General features: G+C 33.6%; 1 protein-coding gene across 1 annotated transcript; it reads left to right on the top strand.

The window, feature by feature from the left end:
* Positions 1–14,567: 14,567 nt before the first annotated feature.
* LOC108457894 (protein trichome birefringence-like 14) lies at positions 14,568–20,736 on the top strand. Its single transcript, XM_017757095.2, has 5 exons — positions 14,568–14,768; positions 14,877–15,107; positions 17,308–17,511; positions 18,812–19,007; positions 19,602–20,736. Exons 2-5 carry the CDS (start codon positions 14,948–14,950, stop codon positions 20,428–20,430), a joined length of 1,389 nt encoding a protein of 462 aa, XP_017612584.1. The 5' UTR covers positions 14,568–14,768; positions 14,877–14,947; the 3' UTR covers positions 20,431–20,736.
* The last annotated feature ends 977 nt before the right edge of the window (positions 20,737–21,713 follow it).

Genomic DNA, 21,713 nt, shown 5'->3' with positions numbered 1-21,713 from the left:
CATATTCATATTTATTCTTGAATCATGCATTACAATCATTTACTTGGTATGTAAGAAATAACTCAAGACCAATATAACATAACCAAATGACAAACAAATCATTAACACATTAAATTACTACATATCCATACCATTTAACATATATGGTCATATTCAAAATGTTAACATGTCCTACCATTTGCACCAAAACATCCTAAATGGACCTAAAAACTATTGGGAAATGTGCCCATATTGTTGTAAACATGTAATTATTTTCTATGTATTTGAACAATGAATAAATAAATAAAGTTAATTTCATATTTCTCTATTATGTCTTTTGTGTTTCTGTCTTTCATGTTTTGCACGCATAGCGAAGTTGTGACAAGAAAATATTAGCTCATTTATTGTCTAAGTTCAAACTAATGATAAGTGGCACTGTAAGAATGTTTGTATTGCGAGAAAGGCAACTTACTTCAGTAGATAATCTAAACGAGTCTGTAATCCCATAAAAGAATCAATGTGAGCATTTGATTAAAATACTTAAAAAATTATTATGTCATATACAATTCCAATTAGGGAGATGCTTATTTTTGGCTATCGAAGCAATTAACTACATAAGTAGAGACATAGGTGTACTCATTAGAAGAATGATAAATTGGACTGGATCCAAGATAAATTAATTTTGAATATGTTTGTGAATCAATTCACTTGTGACGTTCATAGTGTTGTGAATCAATTCACTTGTGACGTTCATAGTGTGATTTACCTAAATCCTAAATTAGTCATTGACCATGTGTATGTAACTCATGTGCTTTGATATAAGTAGAAACTTATGCTCTAAAGATGATCAAGCCCATAGCCGATATGTTGGGTACATGACATGGTTTTACTAGTAACAATAAAATTTATAACTCGATTAAAAAGTTAACGATATCCTCTCGTTGACATTGTGTGGATTGATAAATATGGAACGTGTCCATGGGTTGCTTGTTCTCAAACGAGCAATTTATAACAGTCATTTGTTGATAGTGAATATATTAATCATTAAAAAGACACAATGGTGACAATGAGATAAAATAAGATTATATTGAGTGAACAGATTTAACTTAAAGGAATCAAGGATATCATACTAGGGTAACACACACATAATGTAACACCCCAAACCCAGCCCAGACGTTACGACCGAATCCGGCGTGTCGCATTGAAACGTTACTAGAAAAGTCATGTTTTATCTAAAGTCTTTCTTAGTGTTTAAAGAATATCTTCGTTAAAGATTAAAGTGAATGGAAGCTGTGCACCAGGTAGGATGCCAGAAAAGAGGAGGTGAGTCAATTAGACTGCTTAAGTACCCAGCTCTTCACGGATCCAATCCTAAACATGCACACAACCATTGCCACACTTTAACTGAGTGATTGTTCAGGGAAAACCAATTCGTTTAAAACCATTTGAAAAGGTTATTAATTTTGAAAACGTTTTCATTGCGGAAGCTTTGCCTTGTTATCGCGATATTTTGAAAGCAAGTAACCTTTTTAAAACGCACCCTAGAGCTATTCAATTTCAATCAATTAAAACAATATCAAAACTAAGCTAACAAAACATACTAAAAACAATTAAAAATAATTAAAGCGGCCTTATTACAAATTAAAAACCCGAAAACATAAAGGAAATAATCTAGAATAAAAGTGAAGGCATAAACACTTATTTTAAACAGTCCACATAGCCACTTTGAATCCCTCCACTCCAAGTTCACCGATCTAAGGCTCACCTACAAAGATGGGAAAAAGGGGTGAGTTTGGAAAACTCAGTGTAAAGTATCCCAACCGAGCCCAAATCGCCTCAAGCTTTCTTGGGCCTAAGCCCTATTCAGCAATCAGAGTTAACTGAGCCTTAGCCCATATCAATATTAATCTGGGCCATAGCCCCTTATAGTATCAGAGTATACTGGGCCTAGCCCATGTCAATATCAATCTGGGCTGTAGCCCTATTACAAGTCGAGATATGTTGGACCTTGCCCATATTAACACATTTGGGCCCATTTCAATACAGTTGGCCCATAACAAAACAGTCTCATATGATTAATGCATGATAACCCCATCCAACCCTGCACTTGCCTCCGTCCATCCCTACACTTCCTGTGGGGAATAAATCACCCACGCCATCCCTACACTTACAGTGTTAGCATCGGTTACGGCACTAACTATAATCCGCAAAGAAAGTCGCTTATATCGTAATATGTGGCACGACCACCGTAACGAGTTCTTCCCCATAACAAAACCCAACCCCATGCAGTATGACATGTATGCAGAGAATATATAATTAACAAGGCATGCTTCAGAAAGACAGTCAGATGATAGCGTAAGAACAGTTATTTACCCTCGAAGGGCGTAATCGTAAACTTACCCCTTTATGGGTATTACGGTAATTCTACTTTACAGAGGTATTTCAGTAATTTTATCAGTCCTTTTAGGGTTTCATGCTCATTACAGTTATTAACATATTAACAGAAACACTTACCAACATTTTATCGAATTGGGCCCATTGGCCCATTTAACCCAATTTCGCCCATTAAGCCCAAATATACCGAAGTGCACGAAATTGCGCACTCTGCAATTTTACCATTGAATTTACCAAAATTATCAATACAAACAATCTCACGAGCGCTCGCACGCTCGCAAGTTCTCGAAATGCCGGCTTTTTGGTATTTCAGTTTTTCAATTTTTGCCGATCTAGTCTACTAGTGGGTGTCATTTACACACCTGATTTGCGACAACTGCTACCAAAATCTCCCACGATATCCTACAATCGTCACTAGACATATCAGATCCAAAATACAATGGCAACCATCATAAACTTACTTACCATAATCGGCCATTAATACATATGGCCCTTGAGATCCTACCTTTGCCAAAACTAGTGACTAGATCTCGATCTAGTCGTTCCAATTGTCCAAGCCTTCGATCAGCAGCCTCTAGATCACACTAACACTAAAACAAATCAATTGTTACACCTCTTAGAGCCTTAAGCTCCAATCGACAGCCTCCCTATACCTTTAGGGATTTTGACTTTTCTAAAACCCGAAATAAAGAATAGATTTGAGTACCTACCTCAGGTTCTTTCAACCAAAATGATTCCATTTCAGTTTCTACTCAGATCTGATGCAGATCCAACCCTTAAACACTAGCAGAAATCGAATCTTAGAGATCTAAAGATTCGGCTATATGTCCCTAAAAACTATGGTGTTTTCAGCTTTTGGAACTGTGAAGAGGAAGATGATTTGGTATGGTGGTTTTGCAATGGTATTTTTGACAGGGGTTGAGGTTTAGAGGATGTGAAAATCGGCCAAAAGAGATGAAGAAAATAGGAGGATTTTGACCAGAAGAAATCGGCACAAGAAACAACTTTCGGGATTTCGGCTTTTATGGCAATCGGCTATAGAGGTTTAGAAAAGAATGGGAATGAAAGAAGAGATGAGTAGAATGGTAGGAATGTTTCAAATTGGAGAAGAAAAGAAGGGAAAAGAAAATAGAAGAAGAGAGAGAAGAGAAGGAAGAATTCGCACTCAGAGATCTAACTTTATGCGTTTTTCGCTTTTTTATGATCGAGAAGAGAATAAAATGAAAGGGAAGGCTCTAGGTGGCTAACCCTAATTCGGCAAAACAAAAAGAAAACAAAGCTTACCCTAATGGCCATTCAAACCCACGACCCAACCTTCCTAAAGCCCTAATCGAATTTCCACTTAAGCTCTATCACATGCCCGGCACATGCACAAAAAAAAATAATAAAAGTAACAATACACTTACCTTGTGACTTGAACTCTGGCTCCCCCTAAACATCCACACGTCACTCCCCAAATACCTAGGTGGAGCCACATGCCACTTTACCACAGTTTTTTTTGTGTCCAATTTTACTACCTCAACTTTAAAAGCCCATATCGCCAGAACCCTCTCTCCCAAAATTAAAATTTAGGAATTGCCTCGAATTAAATTTACTCTTGGGCCTTTTTCCCCACACTATAAACCCTTCGTAATTTATTTAATTACTAAACTAAACATACGAAATAATAATAACATCCAAATTATTCGGGCCGTTTTCCACCCGAACCCAGACTCAAGGCCCAATACTTCCAGGCCCAAAAATCGGGGCGTTACACATAACGAGGCCATTGGACAAAGTAGTTGGATGAATAATTTTCGTAAAAAATATACAATAAGGAGTTTCCATTTATGGTACTTCTTGTGGACTGACTCTATGATTAAGTAAATTATGAATTATCGAAACGGTTCTTCTGGACATAATTACATTTATTAAAGCCTAATTGTATATGTTTGATTGGTCCCTCCACTAGCTCAACAAAACCTCGATCGAATTGCATTTGAATTAGAAGAAAATTTTACGACTTTGGAAATAATTTAATTGAGTTGACTTATTCGAAGTGGAATTAAATTAGGCGTCCGTGAGAATTGCTCAACTAGAGAATTTGATTAAAAATTTTTCTTGAAAATTTAATTTGGAAAATCTTAGTGATTTTTTAGAAAATTAATTTTGATAAAGTAAAATTAAATTAATCAAATTAATTAAAATTAATATGATATTTTTGGAAATTAATTTTCAAGTCAGAAAATTGGTCCAATGGGTAATTGACTTGAAAATTGGACCTGATATCGAAAATTAGGCCCAAAAACCCATATAGATATCAAGATCTAAAAACTAGTTGAACTGGGCCTAGTATGTGAAACCGGGCCGACGGTGGAGTACAAAAACTCATATTAAATCCTTCATTCTCGCCAACTTAGCTTTTCTAAAAGCCAAAGCCTCCATCGTCTTGGTAGCTAAGTAAAACAACCAATATACACCAATTAAAATAAAGGTATTCAAATCTTAAAACCCAAAATTTAGTACTATTCAAAAGCTTCTCAGAGGTTTCAGCTATTCTTACTTCTCTTTCTTCTAATTCACAAGTACAAAGAGACTTAGGAGCTTACCAGCCTACTAGATTTCTTGCTTTCTAGACTTGAGTGTCACATTTACTGCACTATGCAAAGCTTTTTTTAACTTTCTCTTTTCCAGAGCAACTGAAGAAAATGATGCAGATGAGAAAATTATACACAGACTTAGGAAGAATTTTTCCTTTATAGAATAAGACTTCTCACCTAAATATATAACTCTTCTTACACGGTCTTCGAACCTTAATTAGCCATCCATAGACAATCATTGTGTCTCCCACTATGGAACCAGCTGGTTTCAACTTAACCAAACCAGAATTGAAACTTAGCTAAGTACCAATCAGCCACGAAATTTCTCAATTTTTCTAATAGATCCCGTCAACTTTCTACTTTATTCAATTAACTCCCCACATTTCCTAAGGTTTGGGGCTTAAAAAAACTGGGTGTAACAACATACCATTATGAAAGTAACTCGACCAGTGCTCCTCCAAAGACCTTGTCATAAGTGTGTTAACCTTATAGGATATCTTTAATTTCTTTAGGATAAATTTATTCTCCCAATATGATCCTATTGTATCTCATGGTAACGATTGCATCTTCCTTCATGAAAAGTCAATTACTATCAAATAGTAATCAAGTCATTCATCACAAAGATGAATAACCGTGACCATGTTTACTTTCCGTCAACTATATAATGGAAATGAAAAAGATATCATTTACCCACATTGCAGGCTATGAATTCCATTATTGTGAATGACGCTACATACTACAGAAGTCGTATACCTAACACACAAGTTTTCGGTTCCTTATCTATCCGAACTCAGGCTTTTATTTACACCAAAATATACGAGTCATGCATGCATAGTCCGTCATCTACATAGGATTAAGGTATGCCATACTTTGAACATCACAATTGAATAAATCCATAAATGAATTCATGATCTATTCTTCTTGGGTCCAGTCCAATGTACTATCAGTCACATCTATGTCTCTATTTTCTTGGAGTTATTCGCTCTGATGCCTAAGACAAAACATTTCCCCAATTGGACTTGATAGACAACATATTAGTCTTTCAATCGATTTGCTCTTTTACAATTAGACAAAGGACATGTTTAGGTTCTACTAATACAAGCTGTCTTTCTGTATTACGATCCGACCACATAATACCGCTTAGTATTAGTTTAAACATTAGACAACCAATTAGCCAATATTTGCTTCTATTTTGCTTTGTATGCAAAAATCACATGAATAAATTATACAAAGTATATTAATATAATCCATGAATTATTTTATTAACCAATCTATTCGAAAAAATTACAAGTGTACATAGACGAAATGTAACAGCACGGTTTAGATCCTAGTCGGAACAGCGGTTTTGAGACCACAAATTCAAGTAAAAAATATTTTAATATTATTTTTGGTGTTTATATCATGTGAGTATATATGTGTGAAAATTTCGTGAGCTAATTTTATTGTTTAAGTGGTTAATTTGAGAAAAAGACTTAATCGCGTAAAATGTAAAAGTTACATTCTATATGTTAAAAGTGCCAAATTGTTATGGCTTGTTAAATGAGAGGTCTTTATGTTGTAATTATACCATTAATAGTGTAATATGACAAAAATGACCATTAAATGAATGAATTTAAATGGTTATTAATAAGGTTAATTTGGTAAATAGATTATTAATGTTATATTAAATAAAACTAAAGCCAAAATTAGTCCATTATCATCTTCTTCACACCGAAAATCAAAAGAAAAGAAATCTATTGAAGCATTTAGGTTCGGCTCTCATTTTTTTTGGTTAAGGTATGTATTGAGTTCGGTTTTTGATGATTTCTACGTTTTTGTGATTGTTGCTTTGAGTACTAGCTAGCCCATGCCTTAATTTTTGAAATTTTTGATGATTTTTTGAAATTCCATTGATGAATCCATGGGTTTTATGTTGTTTGGTGATGAATTTATGCAAGTTTGGAGTTTGATATACATGTTTTGTAAAGTGATTTTTGACAAAAATGTCAATTAGGGATTAAATTGGGAAAAGTGTAATTTGAGGGGTTAATTGTGAAATAAATGAAAGTTTTGGGCTGCTAGGGACCTATAGATAATTCTTCTAAGGCATGGTTTTGATGAATTTTGTGTATTTGAAGTTTTGTGTAATAAGGACTAAAATGTCAAAATGTGAAATGTTAGGGGCTAAAGTGCAAAAATGCTCAAATGTATATTTTAGATGAAATTGAATGAATAGGTGATTAAATAAGTTAATTTTGAATACATATAAATCAAGAAAAGAGGAACTCAGACTTAGATCGAGGCAAGAATAAAGTACTAGATTAATCGACTAGTTTCGTTGTTTCTACGACCGAGGTAAGTTCGTAGGTGTTAATTTCATTATAAAGGAATGTTATATGCTTTAATATTGTATAAAATGTGTTTATGAGATTGCGGATAATGTTTGAATTGTGAATACAACTATACGGAAGTGTTCGACGATGAAATCGACAAGCGAAACTTCTTGGTTAAACTTTAAGTACAGTGATGATGATAGTGTAATACTATTAAGTTAATGCATTGGCTTCAGGCCATGATATCGACACTTCGTGTGCAAATAATACCTTGATTTGGCTACGGGCCATGATATAGGTATTTTGAGAGGAGTTACCTTGATTTGGCTACGGGCCATGGTATAGGTACTCCGGAATAAGTTACCTTGATTTGGCTACGGGTCATGGTATAGGTACTTATCGATTGTGATTCGTGAGTGATCGATTTATTTTCCTAATGGTTCAATGGATAAAAGAATGACTTGTTTAAGAAAGAGGTTAATACGAGATGGTACAGGTACGTACAGAACTTATTTGAGCATTTCTTTGAACAAGATCAATGAGATGTTAATGAATCGTGTTTTGAGACATGATAAGAAGGTTTGTGTTAATGAGATATTGTTTTGGTAATGTGTATAAGATTGAATTATATTTATTTGATGAATTGAATTGCTTAATTATGAACTTACTAAGCTATGAAGTTTACTGTTTGTTATTTGTCTTGTTTTATAGATAATCAAAGCTAGCTTGGATTTGGGGATCATCAGGAGCATCGTCACACTATTGATCATTTGTTAGTACTTTTGAAGCTTGTATGTATGGTATATGGCATGAATAGGCTAGTGTAACATCCCGAAATAGGGCCTAAACGGAACAGTGGTTGCGAAACCACAAATCCGAGGTAGAATGTAACGCCTAATTTTCAAGTGGTGTCAAAATGGTGATTTGAGATCGCTAAATCGGACAAATAAGATTGAACAAGATAGTAACTTAATATTTATGAGTCAAGTAAGAATTAAAAAGAATTTGTGAAATGGTGAAATTAGTGAATTAAAATAATTTATTAGGTCAGACGGGTCAAAAACGAGGTATCGAGACCTCGAATTTGAAAATCGAGCTATAAATATTTTTATAAATATTTATGAAGTGTCATTGAGTTAGTATTAAAGTTTCATAGAAAATTTTGATGTTTGGATAGCAAATTAATTAAAAAGGACTAAATCGAAAATAGCTCAAAATTTGTTAAATTGTGAGTAAATAGCTTAAGTATTTAAAAGATGGATTTAAAGAGAAATTAGACCCAAAGGTTAATGGCTGGACGGTTTGGGTATGAAATAAGCAAGAAAACAATGTGAACAAGGGACAAAATTGGAATTAGCATAAAAGTTAATAGTAAAAAACCGATGTGATTGAAAATCTAGACATTTCTTCATCTTTCTCAGCCGTAAACGCCGTAGCAGGTCTCCTATGCTGGTTTTTCATATTTTGCACCATGTAAGTTCAATTTTACTATTTCTTAGTAATTTTATGTTTTTGTGACTTTTACAATTAGGTCCAATCATCTAATTCATTAGTTTTTGATTTGGTGGGTGAAATTGGAAGTTACCCTGGCTGAGTAAGGGTAGTTTATGATGAATTATTATGAAATTGAAGTTCTAATTTCATATTAAGGTTGTTTTATTAAGTCATTTTGATAGAAAATGGTATTTAGGACCTAATTGTGAGCAAAATTGTGAATTAGATGTTGGTGTTGAAATTCAGAATATCAAAGGCTGTGAAATAGTTTATATTGATAAAATAAAAGTGTTAATTTAGAAAAAATTAGTTCAATTGATGGGTGAATTGAGCAGGACTAAATTGTAAAACTGTAAATTTTGGGGTAAAAGTGCAATTTCGAATTTTGAACAGCATAAATTGTGAAGTGAAATAGAAATCAAATAAATGCTAATGAGTAGAAATATTTTATATTATAGATCAAGAATCCAAAGAAGAACGAGGAAAAGAAAAGTAAAGGACTAAATTGTAAGGTTTAGTCACATTTTGTATCAAGGTAAGTTTACAGTAAATAAATGCAATATTCTTTTATTTTACATTATTATTGTCAATTTCAGCATTTAAATATTATGTTATGAAAATATTTAAAGTCGAATTTAAGGTGAAGTGACAGAGAAAAGTGTTAGAAAGCCCCGTTGAACCCTAGGAATGTTAGGATATTAGGGTTGACAGTGATGAACGAAATGAGCCATGTAAGTCCATATTAGAAATATGGCTTTGGAGATAGGATTGAGCCATGTAAGTCCATATTATATATGGCATTGGAGACAGAATAATTCATGTAAGTCCATGTCAAAAACATGGCATTGGCAGGATATTGATAGACAGGAACGACCCTAGTATCCTTAGTATTCCGAGTGGTTCAACGGGTCAGGATACGAGTTAAATTACAGTGAATTAACAGCAAAGGAAAAGTAGATTATACTTATGAAAAGGAAAGGTCGTAAGAAAGAAGGTAAGGGAATAAAGAAGAAGATAGAAATTAAGAAGTAAAGAAATTTATGATGTTAAATGATATTATGCATAATTATCCATTATGTTGAATGTTGTGATTTATTTGCTTGTAAGCTTACTAAGCCTAGTGCTTAATCTCTTTATTTTCTTCTTCTTATAGTACTTATCTAGTCACTCGGGATCGAAGGAAATGTCGGAGGCCGATCACACTATCAAAGAAATAACTTCGGATAACTAGACGCTTTTGTTTTGGGTATGGCATGTATAGAAACTTAGCTACTTTTGGTATAATATGAATAATGAATGATGTATAAATACTTGCTAGTGATTAGCTAAGAAAATAGCTGATGATATACATGTTTATTAATATGTATGATTGAATGATGATTATCACATGAAAATTATGAAAAATGTGAAAGTAACCTAAAAACAGATTCAAGTAACAGAAATGATGTAACTTTGAAAAATCACTAAAAATTGTAGAAACATAGTTTGAAGATGAATAATATATGAAATTAAAGCTTATTATGTATATTTTCTTATGGAATAAGAAAAACAGGTAAAAGTATTATATTTTATGATATATCTGAGTTTTAGTGAAACAGGGTCAGAGCGATTTCTGGATCCTCTGTTTCAACTTTGGAAATTCACCATAAATTGTACAAAACTAATTAGAAGGTATAATTTATATGGTTAGAATTATTGTTGAATCTAGGTTTGGGAGAAACAAACGACTTAGTCATATGAATTTTGTACAGGAAGAAAAATGGTTTGTAGTAAGAAGAGGTCAGTGCAGTTGAGTTTTGAAATAGGGGAAACTTTAACTAATAAACTGTACTAATTGGCTAAGTTAAAAATTCTAGAAAAAAATTAGTAGATATATATATGAGTCTAGTTTCATGAAAAATTTACGGATCTTAATTTCGAGTTTTGAAACTCGAGAAATGAATTTTTAAGTAACCATGACGCAGAAAAACAGTTTATTCTGAAAATTAAAATAAGTGATTTAGAGTTGTTTAAAAGGTAAGATAAGTTTAGTAACACCTCAAGCTTGACTCCGATGATGGTTTTGGGCGTGGGGGCGTTACATTTATTGGTATCAGAGCAGGTTTAGTCAGTTCTCGGAACAGTTAGTGTGAGAAAAAGTCTAGCTATACATGCCATACTTGTATTTTGATAGTGTGACGACTCCTGACGATTTTTAAATATTTTGTTTTATTGTAATGGATCCCGAGTGAGCTGGTGATGATGATGTAGAAAGTAATGCGCCTGCTCCCGTAGAAGGGGTAGCGCCATCTGAAAATTAGGCCGTTACATTCTACCTCGGATTTGTGGTTTCGCAACCACTGTTCCGTTTAGGCCCTATTTCGGGATGTTACAGCTAGTGTCATTTTGGTATGTTTTGAACTATGATATTAGCCATGTGATTTGGCTTGTTAATGATGTAAATGTTGATATGTTTTAGCCAATTAAATTGGCTTAAGTTAAATGCTTGATAAGTGATATATGTGATGCAAATAATGCCTTTATATGTTGGCTTGTTTTGGTATGTTTGTCATAGTGGTAGATATAGTTAAATGGATATTGTTTAAGTTAGTTATCAATGTTTGAGTAATGGTAAATTGTGATGATTTTGGCATAATGATTTGGTATAATTTGAATATGGAAATGATTAGTTGAAATAGTTGATTATATATGATATGTTACGTATATGTTTTGGTGGGTTTTGATTGCTTATAAATGACTTGAAATAGTACCAAATAGGTTTGATTATTATGCATGATTGTAGGGTGGCAAATTGGCTTTTCAAATGACCTATTGTTGTCCACACAAGTAGAGACACGGGCATGTGTCTCGGCTATGTGCTACACACGACTATGTTATACGGCCGTGTGTCCCCTAGGGTAGCCCCACGAATTTAAGTCAGTCTCAAGCACGTGCTAGACACATGGACGTGTGGTTGGTTGTGTGACCTAAGTCAGTTTCGACCACGGCCAAGGCACACAGGCATGTCTCCGGCCGTGTGGTTCAAGTCAGTATGTATACTCTGTTTTCACACGGTCTAGGACATATGCATGTCTGGTAGCCGTGTGAGGCACACGGCCTGCTTACACGAGCGTGTGACTTAGGAATGTAAAATTTTTCTAAGTGTTTGAAAATTTTTAATTGTGATCGGTTTAGTCCTGAACCATTCTTAAGCATGTTTTAAGGTCATGTAGAACCTTATAAGGGACAATGTGAATGTTTGCGAATGGTTTTTGATAATGAATGTATAAATGTATGTGAATGGGATGTGTTATTCGGTAATGCCTTGTAACCCTTTTTTCGGCAAAGGATACGGGTTAAAGGGTGTTACACGAAAATACTACACTTAGGGCACCAGATTCAACAATTCTTTCATTAAATACCTTGTACTTTCAATCTATAGCATAATTTCTTAACAACTTTCAATTTATTCAATTTAGTCCTTAATGTCATAAATCAACTATATAGTTTAATCAGATTTCTAGTCATTTCCAAAATTTTTCTCTACTTTTCAACTTAACCTTAACATACCAAAACTTACACTTCTAATTCTCATCAAAATCAAGCTTTATTTCACCAAATCCTACTAATGGTAACTTAATATATACTTAACAATTTATAAATTAAGCTCAAATAAGTACAATTCTATAGAAAATTTGAGGACAATATTCAATTACATTACTTAACCAAAGTGTAAAAGAAAGTAAAAAGGGAAATTCTTTCTTTCAACCTTGGACGGCAACAAGAAGGAAGGATGATATGTTTTTTTCTCATCCACTCACATTTCATATTTATACTTAGATTAAAGTGTTAATTAACTTAAATTTTAACTTTATAACATGATTAATCTAATAATTAATCTTTCTTAATTAAAAGTCCCTTGGTTAAATAATCATTAAGTCCCTTGGTTAATTGCTAATCAAGTCCCTGTATATTTTCTAAATTAAAGTTCATTAGTGATTGTCCTTTACGATTTAGTCCCTATATTATAATTAATCATTTTCTCGATTTAATTTCTTGACCGTCCTCTAATATACTTTCATACTAAATACATAAATCATTCTATTCATAATTTTATGACTCGATTTACGAAATTGGGTTTCAAAAAAGCATTTTTTGACACTGGCTAAAATCGAGTCGTTACATAGACTTTGAGATATCAATTAGGGTAATGTAAATAAATTTTTTAAAAAAAGAATGCTATTTTATTTAATAATTTTCATATCTCAAACTAAACAATGACAAATTTTAAATTATTTTTAACATTGGACAAAGTGACCAACAAATTAAAATATTTTCTCAACATCAAATTTAGCTTTATAATGTTAGATGTTACAATCAACAAATTAAATTATTTATCATATTGAAGTTGTGTTATAAAATAAGTATAAAATGTTATAAAACGTGGTTGTTTGCTTGACACGTAGACTTGTCCGCAATCAACCTAGTGAGCTCTTCAAGAGCTCATCCGTTATGAGTGCCCACTACTTGCATGATCTCACCCTGCTCGTCCATAATCCTTTGAGGGGTATCTAAGACACATATAACCCTTAAGAGGGTACCATGTCACCACACATGACACCAAGTTACCTTAGCACGTTACATCAAAGAACCATATATTATATATAAGTGTAAATGAGCTATTCAAAAAGACACAGTAGAACAAACACTCAATAATTAGATATTTTATAGAATACATCAACAAAGATAATCATTTGACATTATAAAAAAGAGAGAAATGCGCAAAAGGCATGCACCATATCTTTCAAAATGTGTCTTTTAGCTAATTAAGCATTGTGTCGAAGAAGCACATAAAGCTCTTAATAGTGAAATTTCTAATGAAAAAAGCTATCAACTAGGCTTCACCATTATAGCAAACACAAACTCAAAATCCGTACCCTCTTGAATAAGCACTCCCTCCACAAAAACTAGTAAAACGATTTTCTCATCTCCCCCGCCTCTGTTTTCTTTTTCTTTTTCTTGCTAAAAAACTCCGTAACTGATTCAAAGCTCAAAATCCAAAACCCGTTCAACCCATTTACCACAAACAACAAATTCCAACCTGAAATTGAAATTCCTTACTATTGAGACAAGCAACCTGAAATCCCTTACAATAAATAGAAATGCTCAGCAATTCGAAAAAACCAAGCTTAGCTTTCTAACCCTAAATTGCCCTAAAACAATCAGATCAACCAATCAACCAATTTTTTTTCGAAAACTCATTTTTTTCACTTCTCCCTTCTAATGAAATACAAGCAGAGAAGCAAAGAGATGAAATTCTCACAATAGAGGTGAGATTAAGGGGAAAAATAACCTTACTCGTCTCAACTTTGGGGAAGCTTTTTACAATGTCGAGATCTCTGTCAATGATGGTTGTGGGATGAGAATAACTAAACGAGAACTAGGAGACAGGGTTGGGGTCTGGTGGTTTGAGGTGTTTGCTGAGGGAGAGTGGTAAAGGGCAAGAATGAGAGGTTATGTTTTTATTCTTATTCAGTGGAGGCTCTGTATTGCTATTCTTTACATTAGGTGCGGAATGGCTATTACGAGGAGGAGGCGAAATGGGAGATGAATGAAATTCTGTCGAATGAAGGATTCGGTGAACCAAACTAATGAATAGCTGCTTATCACTGAATCATCCAGGAATAGCTATTCATGCCAACCAAACATGCTCTAAATTTTTTTCTTATTTTGGATTTTAGTTTTCAATGATATTCACAATTACCATGTCCAACAAACATGTGCCACGTCCAAACCTCCCATTGGCCTAATGCTCAGCTAAACATGCTCCGCTCACGTAAGGCAAATCCCCCCGCCCTCAATAACTAAAAATGTAAATTATAAATATAAAAATAAAGTAAGTCTTTCTTTCTTTCATTGTCTGAGCCAAACGATCTCTCACTTTCAAAACCCAAATACAGTGCCAAAATCAGCAGATCCATTGATACTTCCACACTGAGATTTAGCTGAGGAGGCTGGAATTTTAATTCAGGTTCCTTTTCTTCTCCATTCCTTTTTACTTTATTTTTCCTCTTAAATTATCAATTCATAATCATTCACTTCAATTTTTGTTTTTGTTTTTGTTTTTTCTACAATACAGCCGAAGCCTCCTTAAATAAGGTTGAAATTACAGTGGCAAATATCTTGATGTGTTAGAGAAGGGTTGAAGGAATGATGAAAGGATGCAAATTTAATATACTGAAAGGAATCCATGTTTCTATTGCTCTCCTTACTCTGTGTTTTTTAGTTATAATGCTTTCGCCATGGAAGAATAATCCTTTTCTTACTACTCTTCTATTGGCCCAACAACGTTTTAGACAACCTTCTTCAGGTTTGGTTCCCCCACATCACCTTTGGCAATTTGCACATCTTTTTATTTTTTTATTTTGTAGTTCTGAATGTTTTCCATGAAGAATGGTTGGGTAGTCTAGCTGGGATGAACATTAAAACAGTTAATTATTGTTGGTTACTGTTTGAGAAGAAAAATGGAACTTCTAGGTTTGTAACTCATTAGGCTATTTAAACATATGAACTTAAAAGGAAAAGAGAGGCTAGGAGGGGAAGGGATGAATCTTAGTCCTTAGGTAAGAAAGATACGTGCCTGGAGATGTAATTCGGAATTCATTTCGGTTATGATAATGTAAGATTTTGATTTCACTAAATGTGAAGATGAAGATGAAGTTCTGTACCCAGAAATGTAATTTGGAACTGAAATTTGTTATTGAATTGAAAGTGCATTAAAAGTTTAAAGGCACAAGAAGATTTCCAAAGCTGACAGCTGGGATGCTGAAAATTGTATGATGGATGGTTATATTCTGTAGTAAATATGACCCTTGAAAGGTTATATGGTTTAAAGAATCCCACGGGACCAGTCTCGCTAGTATGAAGCTATGAATCACATTGAGGTTCAATGATAAGTATTTTTTCATTTCTTTTAATGTTCAATTGAACTTTCTTATTTTTGAGTAACATTTGCAGCATTTGTTATTCTCGAGATTGCTTATTTATATGCATTTTACAAGAACTTAGATGATATAGATCAAAAAGAAAAGATTAATATTCCTGGACAACATCATAGTTTTATGTAGCACTCACTGAGCTACCTCCATGTACAGGAGGGCAAAGTAGCAGAGTCATGATTATATTAGCTTCTTGATCCATGAACTTTCATTTCCTTATATCTTTTAATGGGAAAAATAACACTCAATTTCCATTTGAAAATTGTTAAGACGGTATAGATCCTGTTTAGGTGGTAGTTATGGTGTATGTTTCAACTGGGATGAATAAATCCTTTCTTACTACTCTTTTATTGCCCCAACAACATTTTAGACAACCTTCTTCAGGTTTGGTTCCCCCCACTCCACCTTTGGCAATTTGCACATCTTTTTATTTATTTTGTATTTCTGAATGTTTTCCATGAAGAATGGTTGAGTAGTCTAGCTGGGATGAACATTAAAACAATTAACTAATTTTGGTTACAATTTGAGAAGAAAAATGGAACTTTCAGGTTTGTAACTCATTAGGCTATTTAAACATATGAAGTTAAAAGGAAAGAGAGGTTAGGAGGGGAAGGGATGAATCTTAGTCCATAGGTGAGAAAGATATGTGCCTGGAGATGTAATTCAGAATCCATTTCGGTTATGATGCATGGAAAAATGGTTCTAAGAATACATGTAAGATTTTGATTTTTCACTAGATGGGAAGATGAGGATGAACCTATGTACCTGGAAATGTAATTTGGATCTGAAATTTGTTTTGGAATTGAAAGTGCATTAAAAGGTTGAAGGATCAAGAAGATATGCAAAGCTGACTGCTGGGATGGTGAAAATTGTATGATGGATTTTTATATTCTATAGTAAATATGACCCTTGAAAGGCTATATGGTCTAAAGAATCCCATGGGACCGGTCTCACTAGTATGAAGCTATGAATCACATTAAGGTTCAATGATAAGTATTTTGTCATTTCTTTTAATGTTGATTTGAACTTTCTTATTTTTGAGTAACATATGTTTGCAGCACTTGTTACTCTCGAGATTACTTATTTATATGCATTTTTCAAGAAGTTAGATGATATAGATAAAAAAGAAAAGAATAATATTCCTGGACAACATCATAGTTTTATGTAGCACTCACTGAGCTATCTCCATGTATACGAGGGCAAAGTAGCAGAGTCGTAATAGTATTAGCTTCTTGATCCATGAACTTTCATTTCCTTATATCCTTTAATGGGACAAACCACGATCAATTTCGAAAATTGTTAAGACAGTATGGATCCTATTTAGGTGGTAGTTATGGCATATGTTCTACTGGGATGAATAAATGATCCAAGAGTATGCTATATGAGATGCCTTTTGGATGCTAAGGGTTCTGAAGTTAGCTGGCAAAGACCATTTGTTCTGCTGGGTTCTATTTGATGGATATACGGACCATGGTTTACTAGATATTAACGAATGAAATATTTGAATTGAACAATATTTTTCTAAACTTAATATTAAATTCATTGACTTTTTAATTTTCTTGTTGCACATAGACTTGCTTGTGGACGCACCAAATAATTCTTCAATTTCCAGGAGCCGTGGAGGGCATACAGAGGAAGCCAATAAGTCATTTTTGAAAAAAGAAGCAACAAGGATGGGAGAACATCATAATTCTTCTTCATCAACAGAACCTGTAACCACATTCTCTTCTGAAGATAATGATAGTGATGAGGAGGAGTTATCCCCCCAAAATGCAGGTTGAGTATGAAATAAATAATCAGTTTTAAGTAAATCTTCCAACTTTCTTTTATGAAAAATATTCTTATCACTAGACTTCTTGTTTTAAGTTTGCAAGCTAAGACATGCAGAGTGAAATTTTTTTACTTACATTTAGGTGACCGAAGCACATTAGCTGTTATTTGTGATTTGAGATGAACGAAAGTGCTATACTGAAAGCCTTTATTAAAATGGTTTAATTCCTAAATCAAATGGGCGATTCTGGAAAATTTGGGTTTTTGATGATTAACGGAGCAGAGAAGCTTACAAATCTGTTTTCATGAGAGTTAACTAAGATTTTGGGGGATCATGGGGCTGCATCTAGATTAAATCTACTTTGTACTGATAATTGTTGCTCCTTTTTTCTTCTGTCTCCCACTGGATCACTTTAATACAGGGTACATTTAATTAATTACTTGTTTGTCAAAGGCTTATGGTGTTGAGTCATTGTTAGGGCAAGAGTGGGTGCTTAAATCTGATTAGATTTAAAAGATTCAGCTTTAATGCCTGGCTGATTGAAATTAATCACACATTTGTACTAAATCTGCATAGCTGCTAAAATTGGGGACCATATCTACTAGTTAGTGTTAAACTTGTGCTCATTAAAGGTTTATATAAGGGGTGTGCCCTCATAAGAGTAAAATGAACCTGTTGCAAATATGAAAAGGTTGATAAAGGGTAGCAAGTTATATGCCTGAAATTACTTCTGAGATCCTTCAAGTGTCAAAAATTCCTAGAGGGACAGTTACATAAAACTAAAAGTGTGTGCACATTTTTAAATGAGCTAGAAAGTCTTCTAGCTTTCTTGCGTCTTCTAAGAACTTAGATTGTAGAATGGGAAACTGTAAAACTGGTTAATGAATTTCTCCTAGAGAGAATAACATGATATAGAATTTGGCCAGAAGTGAACCGTAAGTGACATAGAAGTACCATATGCCTTTTGAGTTCTATTATAGGAAGTAATGATTCTTCTTTTGTATCTAATAATAACGTTTATAAATTATATGCCATATAATTTAACAAACTTCACTGAAGTTTAATAAATTAGGATATACTGAAAGATCTGCACGGTTCTTTATTACTAATTTACTATTATTTCTTTCATCATTCTATTTTATAATCTTTATGCTCTGTTAATAGCTCATTAGTTGCAGGCTTCAATTTTTTTTATTTATGTTTGTAGCATTTAAATTTATTGAGAAGCTTCTATGGATGAAATTTTAAGTTTTTCAGGTGCCTTCATGATTTATCACTAAGCATTTCCACTTTTTGGTCACTCAGATTGCAATTTTGCCAAGGGTAGATGGGTTGCTGACAGCAAGCGGCCATTGTATTCTGGGTTTGGATGTAAACAATGGTTATCAGTAATGTGGGCTTGCAGACTAACCCAACGGACAGACTTCTCTTTTGAGGGATATCGGTGGCAGCCTAAGAATTGTAAAATGAAAAAGTTTAACCGGTTTTCATTCTTGAGAAGGTAAGTCTTTGTGTACGGTTTCTTGTTATTGCTTCTTCCCATGCCCTTTCCCAACATAGCTCTCTTTTTCCTCCTTATGTTCCTTAAGGTGGTTAGTTACCAGTCATATTCTTGTAAATAAATGGTCAATATTAATATTTTTTATCGTTCTTAGTAGATCTTGTCCTAAAAGAAAAAAAAGGATATTCTTTTAATGAACCTCTGCTGTTATCGGGACAGTAGTCACCCTTCACTGCTTTTCCTTTATTCTCTAATGTTTTCTGCCAACACAAAATGTATCCTTAATATTCTTGCTATCCTTTTCCTATTTGGTACTAAATGCATCTTACTATTCACTACTGACCAAATTCACCATGTTTTGGAACACTATGATTAATAAAGATTACCAATGGTAGCACACTAACACTGCCTTACGTCACATGCTACTGCTTTTCCTAGATTTTGTATTCTTTCTTCACTGCTTAGCTGGAAATTCCTTATTTTATGATGCTTTTTCTTTTTCTATTGTCTTATGTGAAATTTCTCAGTTTTAAGTTTGTTAAGATCACTTAGCAGGCCTCTTTTTTCTATTCTAACCATGGTTGTAATTTTCAGAATGCGGAATAAAACAATTGCCTTTGTAGGAGACTCATTAGGCAGGCAGCAGTTCCAATCCATGATGTGTATGGTCTCAGGCGGGGAACATATTATATATGTTGAAGATGCTGCAAGGGAATATGGGCTTGTTAAACCTCGTGGAGCCAAGCGTCCTGATGGATGGGTCTACCGTTTCACAAAAACAAATACCACCATTTTATATTACTGGTCAGCTAGCCTCTCAGACCTGGTTCCTATAAACAGCACAGACAAAGCCTCTGATGTTGCCATGCATTTGGACCGTCCACCAGCTTTCCTGCGACGATACCTTCATCGTTTTGATGTATTAGTTTTGAATACAGGTCACCACTGGAACAGAGGGAAGTTTGAAGGAAACCGTTGGGTGATGCATGTTAATGGGAAGCCCAATGAGAATAAAGAATTTGAAGATATTAGGAATGCCAAGAATTTCACAGTGCATAGTTTCGTCAGGTGGCTAGATTCACAACTTACATCACACCCACGGCTGAAAGCTTTCTTTAGGACAATCTCTCCAAGGCACTACCGCAATGGAGATTGGAACACCGGAGGTACTTGCAATAATACCATTCCCTTAACCAATGGTAGCGAGGTCTTGCAAGATGGATCTAATGACAAAGTTGTGGAGAGTGCTGTTAGGGGCACAAAGGTAAAGCTTTTGGATATAACTGCGATTTCTGAACTCCGAGATGAAGCTCACATGTCTGGTTACAGTATTAGGCCGACTCAGAGTGTCAATGATTGCTTGCATTGGTGCCTACCCGGCGTACCAGACTCATGGAACGAAATCCTTATTGCACAGATATAGGAACTTCCATGCATATGGTGTGAAGAGGGAGTTTTATGAAGATACAACACGGAGCTGGTATTAAAATTACCTTAAATTCTTTCATATTTCCTCTCTTTTTTACTTGATTAGAGACTAGGTAAATCATTTCTCCTTTTTCACCACTGAGAATGTCATTGTTGAAAACCAAAATGTATTTTGAACAGCTTGATGTCTACGGTAACCCAACAAATAAACACATGCAATTCAGCATTTGATTTCCATTGTATTTTTATTGTATGTACATTTATCACCTTACTCATAATTGAATTTCAATCCTTCCTTTTACTCCAGGTCTTGGTTTTCATATTAAAATTGTAATTAACCTTTGATGTTCATTTTTCATATTAATTTTTCTTTTTCTTAAAGAAAAATTGTTCCATTATCTTCTAATTTAATTTCTTAAATTGAATGTATAAAACAAAAGGGTCAGAGACATGAAAATTGTTAATATTATATATAAATTAAAATTTAATATTATATATCATGTATATTTTAATTTCAAAACTTGATATCTAATTTTTTTAAGGACACTTGCAAGTTGGTTGTGTATATAAATTTTTTGGTTTTTTTTTTTCTATATTTGTACACGAAATTTGGACTTTTAGTTAATTTGGAAATCTTTTGCTCTTTGAAAAATCTAAGCCATTAGATCAAAGCGCTTTTGGAAATATGTTTGGCCACCGGACACGATGGCTGACATGACGGCGGTTTGATGGTTGGGTGCCTGTTTCAGAAGTTGGGCTTTGCCAATCGTAAGTGACCCTTTTAAACATAATAGATTCAGAAGTTTGGTGCCCGAATTTCTTTTTCCTTTCCAATTCCTGAAGACTAAATTCTATTTAAAGATATAATTCTGTTTTCATTTATTTCCTCTAATTCCCAAAATTATCTTAAAAATATCCTTCTTGCAATTAATTTCAATTTTGGATTTAAGTTTTGTAGTTTTAAAACCAAAAGAAGTTGCAAGATTGATGAAAAATTTCAGATTTGATTCTTAATTTATATATTTCATGTAATATTTATTGTTTATATCACTAATTAATTATGACGTAAAGTATTCTTTACCAAAAGAAGAATTATAATACAAAATGTCACATCAATAATGAAATCCCATTCATGTATTAATTAATAATTTACTTTTCAATTTTCAATGTCAAATCACTATATGAACTTATTTCAAAAATATTTTCATGTACTTTAAAGTTGTTTTCAAGCTTTTACTTATTTAATTTGAGAAATAATTTTTAATTAAAAGTGTTTTT

Source organism: Gossypium arboreum, chromosome 4 (assembly GCF_025698485.1).
Source record: "Gossypium arboreum isolate Shixiya-1 chromosome 4, ASM2569848v2, whole genome shotgun sequence".
Classification (NCBI taxonomy): Eukaryota; Viridiplantae; Streptophyta; class Magnoliopsida; order Malvales; family Malvaceae; genus Gossypium; species Gossypium arboreum.
The sequence above is the reverse complement of the archived record's forward strand: the minus strand, read 5'-3'. Positions and strand labels throughout refer to the sequence as shown.

What these genes read in the sequence shown, in the direction of transcription:
- LOC108457894 (XM_017757095.2), top strand. Translation starts at nt 14,948, where the DNA reads ATGATGAAAGGATGCAAATTTAATATACTGAAAGGAATCCATGTTTCT. An exon ending in TTTTAGACAACCTTCTTCAG is followed by an intron (nt 15,108 to 17,307) that starts GTTTGGTTCCCC and finishes TGTTGCACATAG; the next exon opens with ACTTGCTTGTGGACGCACCA. An exon ending in GTTATCCCCCCAAAATGCAG is followed by an intron (nt 17,512 to 18,811) that starts GTTGAGTATGAA and finishes TTGGTCACTCAG; the next exon opens with ATTGCAATTTTGCCAAGGGT.